Source organism: Moschus berezovskii, chromosome 25 (genome assembly GCF_049115385.1).
Source record: "Moschus berezovskii isolate FMDL1 chromosome 25, NW_MosBer_1.0, whole genome shotgun sequence".
Lineage (NCBI taxonomy): Eukaryota > Metazoa > Chordata > Mammalia > Artiodactyla > Moschidae > Moschus > Moschus berezovskii.
Window position 1 is genome coordinate 7056857 of NC_142484.1, and position 7100 is coordinate 7063956.

The 7100-nt window shown below is 60.6% G+C and overlaps 2 protein-coding genes across 2 annotated transcripts; one reads left to right on the forward strand and one right to left on the reverse strand.

Annotated features, from left to right (window-relative positions):
• Positions 1-1193: 1193 nt before the first annotated feature.
• On the reverse strand, positions 1194-3425 carry DRAP1 (DR1 associated protein 1). The gene is made up of 7 exons (XM_055415496.2): positions 3184-3425; positions 2869-2941; positions 2667-2760; positions 2281-2400; positions 2067-2160; positions 1772-1860; positions 1194-1421 (listed from the first exon to the last, which is right to left on the reverse strand). The coding sequence occupies exons 1-7, from the start codon at positions 3223-3225 to the stop codon at positions 1316-1318; spliced, it is 618 nt and encodes a 205-aa protein (XP_055271471.1). The 5' UTR covers positions 3226-3425; the 3' UTR covers positions 1194-1315.
• Positions 3426-3577: 152 nt separating this feature from the next.
• Positions 3578-5771, forward strand: C25H11orf68 (chromosome 25 C11orf68 homolog). The gene is made up of 2 exons (XM_055415495.2): positions 3578-3737; positions 4410-5771. Exons 1-2 carry the CDS (start codon positions 3616-3618, stop codon positions 5164-5166), a joined length of 879 nt encoding a protein of 292 aa, XP_055271470.1. The 5' UTR covers positions 3578-3615; the 3' UTR covers positions 5167-5771.
• Positions 5772-7100: the final 1329 nt, after the last annotated feature.

Sequence of the window (7100 nt, forward strand, 5' to 3'; positions counted from 1 at the left end):
CCACGATCTGCAACAACAGAAGTCACCGCAGTGAGAAGCCTGGGCGCTGCAACTAGAGAAAAGCCCAAGCAGCAATGAAGACCCAGCACAGCCCAAAACAAATTAATTAAATTATTTTAAAAAACAAAACAAAATCTGTTCCTCTCTCCTCATTCTGAGCCTCTGTCCTCTTCCATCTCCACTGCATGGTTCTGAGTGTTGCTTCCATTCACCTCTGAGTTTCTCACCTCCAGCTCTCCCTGTCTCATCAACTACCACCAATCCACCAAGGCGTTTGACAGCTGACCCGCCCCTCCTCCCAGATGCCCCTGGGTGGGCACCACAGAGGCTCCCAGGGACCCTGGTGCTGGCTGCTCTTCAGTCTCCTTTGGTGGGCCACCCCAGCCCTCCCCTCTCCCTGACTCTCAAGGTTCACACACCTGTCTTTAGCCCCCTACATCCAAGGGCCCACCCCATGCCTCTCCTCAGTGGCCTCACAGGCACCCCAAACTCATCACAGCCAAACTTGAGATCTTACTAAGATCCCTGTTGATCTTGGGATCCCTCTTCTATGTCCCCTCCCAAAGAAACCCAAGAGTCCTTGAAGATCCCCTCCCTTCTAGTCATCAGCGCGCAAGTCTACTACCAACCCAGACCTGCAGGCTGCTGGCAGCACTCCACGCCTCCTGCCCACCTCACCAAGCCACTGCTCCCGGAAGACACACGTCTGCCTCGTGCACATAGCTCCGGGGTCTGCTCAGAGTCACTGCCTGCTCACCAGCCAGCCTTCATGGCCCCCCACCACACCACCTACTTCTACCTCCACTGCCTCTCCTCATGTCCTTTACGGCAAGTGGCCCAAGCTCTAGTTTCCCAAACTCATTTCTATTACCTGTCCCTTTACAGCAACCCAAAGTGAACAGAATGGTCCACATCAGAGAGCCAAGAAGCCATTCAGAGAAGGAGAGGAAACTACCCAGGGACACACAGTACCATGAGACAGGTTGTCCCCCAGCATGACCGGCACCAGCTGGCTCAGACCCTCTGCCTTCCATTGGCACCTCTGGCCCTGCGCTGGCAGAACTGTGGCCTCCAGCCTCCCCTCGTCAGTCAGCTGCTGCCCGGCCCCCCGGGGCTCTGGGTCCCAGCTCAGTGTCAGGAAGGAGGTGGAAGGAGAGAAGGAGGCCACAAACCCTGGACAAAAACTGGGACAGACATGAGCGTTCCCTTTTATAATTATTTTATTAATAAATTTAAGAACAGGTCTATGGTCTCTCTTCCCCCCAGAGCAACTAAAACAAACTAAAAGGGGGTGTGGCCTGGGGGGCAGAGGGCGCTAGGAGTCATAATCCTCTTCTTCCTCTGCGTCAGGTGCTGAGGGGCCCGGGGGTGCTGGGGGCAGAGGCAGGGTCGAGGTGAAGGGCATGAAGGGTGTCGGGGGGCTGCAGGGGAGAAAGCAGTAAAGAAAGATCAGGCCACTCTCTGGTGCCCATTCCCGCCCACTCAGCCCCACCTGGGCATCCCCGGAGCCCACCACCCTCTGTACCAACAGGGAGCAAGCCCAGAGAAGGGAAGGACCCGGGGCAGGCCACACAGCCCCACCTAGCAAAAGGGGACCTTCTGAGAGCACAGTCCCCAGCCTTGAAGTCCTTCTTAGTTCCTCCCCTTCCATCCCCCAAATCTGCCAAGACCAACAGAACCAAGTGGCCAGGGAGGCCAGGAGGGAGGCCAGGAGGGAGGCCAGGGTCAGTCTTGGGGTCAGAGGCCCCCTCAGTGCCACTGAGCTGCTTACCTCTGAAAGTGGGCAGGGGGGTGGCTGGCCTGGGGCGGAGCCTGTGGTGTGTCCTCTTCTCCGTCACTGTCTGATTCCTCAGACTCATCCTGAGGACAAGGCAGCAATTAGACTAGAAGGGCACAGGCCCATCACTCGAAAGCACGGACAGGAGGCTGACCCCAGTAACCCCAACTTACAAAGAAACCAATACAGAGGTCACAGGTGAGGGACCAGGCCCCCAGCCAGCTCGTCCTGGCCTGGTGTAGGGCTGCCCTGTCCACCCTGTGGGGCAGAAGCCTAGGGCCTCACTCACCTCCTGCTCTGAGTCCGTCCCTGACAGCTTCTTGTCCTTGCCTTTGCTTCCCATCCCACCGTTCTTCCGGCCACTGCTGCCTGGCTTCCGGCCCCTTCGGGAAGGTACAGTACATCTGCCCACAGGTCTCCCCACTCCTTCGCCACTCCCCAGCCATGCCCAAGCCCAGGGGCCTTGGCCTTCCCCACCTGGACACTGGACCCTGGCTCCCCACCTGCGGGGACCCTTGTCCCCATCCATGTGGTTGTCTTCTCCGTCCCCCTGCATGTCAGGCACAGATGCCACCAGGTCCTTCAAGAAGTCAAACTGCTGCTCCAGCTCAATGCACTGCTTCCTGGAAGAAGTGGAAGGGGATGGCACTCAGATGGGGCCCAGACATCTGGGCCCTCAGACAGTAGGGACTCTGTGGATGTCAGTGTAACGAAACCTGGAAAATTTCCACCCCAACCCTCCCCCTTGACCAGAACATCCTAACCCTCCTCCTCAAATCCACAGATCTCCCAGCAGCCTACCACTTCCTTATCAGAGCACAGCCTCCCCCAGGCGTGTGGACTCCTGGAGGAAGACCCAACCGGGCCCTCTAGGATCGGAGCCACTCACAGGTGGGATGTAGTCATGGTCTTGGCGTTTCGGGACTGGGTCACTTGGCAGGCTTTCTTCAACAGCGACTCCAAGAAAAGCTCGAGCGCCCGAGCTGAGGGGGGTCAAGGAGAACGCGGGGTGGTGGCCCAGTCCACAAAAAGCGACCCCGAGGCTGCCGGGCTCCCCCACTCCCCCATCCCGACAGCTCCCGACAGGATACAGATAATGACAGGCACGGCCGCCGCCACCTTCCCAATCTCTTCATCCGTCTGCATGATCTTCTTGATTCGTGCCTGGGGAGGGGGCAGACAGCTCGGACCCCGTCGCCTCCGTCCCAGGAAGGGCGCTTAAGCCGGGCAGAGAGAGGGAGCATCCCGGGAGAAAGGGGGCGGGGGGCACCCACGCTAGAAGGGCACGGAAGGGGGCGGGGCGTACGGGCCCCCGAACACGGCGATGCGCCCCCCTCCCTAGCCTGGCCTGGGCCGGAGCCTCCCGAGAGCCCGGCCCGCTCCTCCGGGCCCGCTCACGTGCTCACCGGCGGGAACCGCGCGTTGTACTTCTTCTTCTTGCTCGGCATCTCGGGGCCTCTCCCGCCGCGCCGGGCCCAGCGCCGCCGCCCGCAGCCTCCCGGCACCCGGGCCTGCTCGTAGCCCGTCCGCCGCGGTTCCCCCGGGTCCTGGTGCCGCCGGCTCCGCCCCCTACGCTCCCTACAGGGTCCTAGCGCCGCCGGTCAGGACGCCACCCGCAGGGCCCGAGCGCCCTCCCACTTAGAGCCTCCCGGGCCGTGCGCGTCCGTCCAGGACGGAACCGCCACTCCCGCCCGCCCCCAAGACCTGAAGAGCGAACGTTAGCTCCGCCCCGCGCAGGCCTGCCCCGGCGGCCCCGCCCCGACGGCCCCGCCCCTTCCCGGCTCCGCCCTGGGCTGCGTTTGTCTATAAAGTTCTTGTTGAGGAGCCGGGGCAGTAAGATGGCGGCGGCGGCGGCAGCCGTGGCCGGGGCGGGGCGCGGCGGTGGCGGCGGCGCAGAGCCCCGGCAGGAACGGAGCCGGGCCCGGGGCTGGGCCGGCGCCGAGCGCAGCGAAGGCCTGAGGTGACGCGGGGGTTGGCGGGAGTGGGCAGGGCGGGGGCGCAGCTCGGGCCGTGAGTACTAATGGCGGCGGGGGCGGCGGAGCGGGAGGCAGGCCCTCCTGCAGCCTCTATCCAGCCTGGGTTCGAGTCCAGGCACCGCCCCGTTGGCCTCGGATCGGACACTGCCGTTTCTCGCCTCAGTGCCCTCGTCTTTAAGTGGGCTGGATAACGCTCGCCCGGAGGCCTAGCTCCATGGGCCCTGCCTCGGTGCTGCGAGGACGTGTGCTTTGCTTCCCTCCGTTAAATCCCGGCGTCCGGGAGAGCGGCCAGGCTCTGGCAGGGCCAAGAGGCGTAGCTGGGCCGGTGGTTCCCACATTCGAATGCCCATTTCGGCCCTGTCACTCCCTGAAGGTGTGACCTGCAGTGGGGCCCTTCTCTCTGAGCTTCGGTTTCCTCGTTTGTAGGTCAGGGAGATCAGTAATAACACTAACTGCATTTATATAGCTTTTGTTCCACCTCAGGCGGTTAATTCTGCACAACTGCTTGAGGCAGTAACAAGTTGTTATCCATCGTGGAGATGCGGCAGCCGAGACCCAGGCCCACACCGTTCAGTTCAGTTCAGTGCATGGCACCCCCTAGGACCCAGCAAGTTGAGTCTGTCCCGGCCCTGCCCTGATTCGGTTCCCTCCCGCAGGATGGAACCACGTGAGGAGCTAGAGGAAGAGGACTCTCCAGGTGGTCGTGAAGATGGCTTCACTGCTGAGCACCTGGCTGCAGAGGCCATGGCAGCCGACATGGACCCCTGGCTGGTGTTTGATGCCCGCACGACACCTGCTACAGAGCTAGATGCCTGGTTGGCCAAGTACCCGCCATCCCAAGTTACCCGCTATGGGGACCCTGGCTCGCCCAACTCTGAGCCCGTGGGCTGGATTGCAGCATACGGGCAGGGCTACACCCCCAACTCGGGTGATGTGCAGGGCCTGCAGGCCGCATGGGAAGCTCTGCAGACCAGCGGGCGGCCCATAACGCCTGGTACCCTGCGCCAGCTGGCCATCACCCACCAGGTGCTCTCTGGCAAATGGCTGATACACCTGGCACCTGGCTTCAAGCTGGACCACGCCTGGGCTGGCATCGCTCGGGCTGTGGTCGAGGGCCGGCTGCAAGTGGCCAAGGTGAGCCCACGGGCCAAGGAGGCGGGGCGGCAGGTCATCTGCGTTTATACGGACGACTTCACGGACCGCTTGGGTGTCCTGGAGGCAGATGCAGCCATCCGGGCGGCAGGTGTGAAGTGTCTGCTTACCTACAAGCCTGACGTCTACACCTACCTGGGCATCTACCGGGCCAACCGCTGGCATCTCTGCCCCACTCTCTATGAGAGCCGTTTCCAGCTGGGGGGCAGTGCCCGTGGCTCCCGTGTGCTGGACCGTGCCAACAATGTGGAACTGACCTAATCGGGCCACATGAGGCAGATGGCCGCTGCCCCCACTGCGGGGGCTGGAGCCTCCGCCTGTCTTCCCCCTCCTCGTCCCACGGAGGCCGAGCCCCTCCAGCTCTGAAGACTGGGTCACTCGGGAACTGCCTGCATCTTCGATCCCTTTGAACTTCTGTCCTGTGTTCGGGCTGACTCCAGTCCCTGCTGGCTGGAGGCAATGGCTCCCTGAGGGCCGGACCCTCAGCCTCCCTTCGCTGCTGCCTCCCCTCGGTCATCCAGAACCACAGGTGGGGTGCAGACGCCAGCAGGAGAACCTTCCTTGGCCACCCTCATCCCTGGCTGCACCTCCCCCACCTCCTGCATCCTCCTTTTCCTCTTTCACAAGAGAGAAAACTAGTGCTTCCAATCCCTCTCCTCGGGGCCTTCACAGTGCAGGGGGCAGAGGTCCTGCGGGCCTGAGCATGCCATTTCGTTGGAGAAGAGTGGGTGATTGTTCCCACTCTGCCCCCAGCACAGAGAGGGGATGCCAGGGCCAAGGACCCGCACCACCTTCCTTTCTTTGGCTCCCTTGTCACACACGTACTCCTGGCATTTCAATAAACCCAGCCTGGGTCTGTGTCTTGAGTGTTTTTTAAAATACTGTGTTGGTGGTTAACCTGCATTGGTGGAGAGAGGCAGGGCCAGGAGAGACTGCCCTCTCTGTCCTGATTGCCCTCAACGGCCAAGCTGGGAATGTCTCTGAGAGCCTCTTCAAAGCCAGTCCTGTCTCACCTCCATCCCAGGAATCAGAATCAGTTGTTCAGTGATTTCCCATAAATTTAAGAACTTGGCCCAGTAAAGTCTGAGGGACTACTACTAGCCCCCATGGTACGTTCGTGCCCGTTAAGAGAAAGGCACCTCCGTGGTCCTGCCCTGCTTCTCCACCAGGGCACATGGTCCGGTGAGTAGAGGCTGAATTGGGTTTCAACCTACTTGGCTGAAATATCCTTGTGCGGTATTCAACCTTAAAAAGCCTAAGTCGTCCCATTTATACTCACCGCCTACCACCCAGACCATCAGAGGCCACCAGTCTATTTGCAAAGCACTTCATATGGACTATTTAATTCTCACAACCCATCAGAAGATTTTGGCTCAATTTATGGTCAAGAAAATAGAGACCGAGGGGGGAGGAGAGTTGCCTGAGTCATGGGCAGAGAGAGTTAAAAGACTTGCGCCCCAGGAACTTTCCCGGTAGTCCAGTGGTTAAGACTGCACCCTCCAATACAGGGTACATGGGTTCAATCCCTGGTCAGGAAACTTAAGATCCAGTGTGCCATGGAGCAACTAAGTCCATGCACCTTGACTAGAGAACACGCATGGCACATCTAAGATCCAGCCAACACAACTAAAAATAAGTAAATATTTTTTAAAAAGTCACCCTAGTCCTCACCAGGGTGATGGGGGGTCTCCAGCCTCACCTACAGTGAGCACTTTACAAAGGAGCTGGCATGTTCAGTCATGTGATCTTCCTGGGCCATGCCCTCTGTTGAGGCTGCAACAGTTTCTGGAAGGTTGGCTCCACACCCCTGGCCACAACCCTGGCCCTGGCCCTGGCCTTGGCCTTGGTTGGAGGCCAGGGCGTCTGGCAGGGAGCCCCTAGGGATGCGGCTCTCGTGCTGGAACTGACTCAGCCTCCAGCAGCCTCATCGAATTGGAATTTGGAGCAGGGGAGCGGAGATGCCACCAGGCTGACTGGGTGGAAGTAGGTGAGTCATGCTGGCTCGGCCCCTTTCCCAGCTTCCTCCGCCCTGAGCTTAGTCCCCCTCGGCCCAACCCTGGGAAGTCCCCAGCGCTGAGCGGTCTCCAGGTTGGAGCCCCGGGCCCTGCCTCCCTTAGACAATCAGTGTCTTGCGCTTGCCCAAACTGAGCCATGGCTTGGGGGGCTCCTGACCAGGCCTTCACGGGTCCCACAAA

Bases quoted from the DNA above. Each gene is read 5' to 3' on its own strand.
- DRAP1 (XM_055415496.2), bottom strand. From the start codon at position 3,225: ATGCCGAGCAAGAAGAAGAAGTACAACGCGCGGTTCCCGCCG. The intron at 2,761-2,868 runs GTATCCTGTCGG...GACCCCCCTCAG, and splicing joins GGCCGTGCCTGTCATTATCT to CTCGGGCGCTCGAGCTTTTC. The intron at 2,161-2,280 runs GTGGGGAGCCAG...ACCTTCCCGAAG, and splicing joins GGGGACAAGGGTCCCCGCAG to GGGCCGGAAGCCAGGCAGCA.
- C25H11orf68 (XM_055415495.2), top strand. From the start codon at position 3,616: ATGGCGGCGGCGGCGGCAGCCGTGGCCGGGGCGGGGCGCGGCGGTGGC. The intron at 3,738-4,409 runs GTGACGCGGGGG...TCCCTCCCGCAG, and splicing joins GAGCGCAGCGAAGGCCTGAG to GATGGAACCACGTGAGGAGC.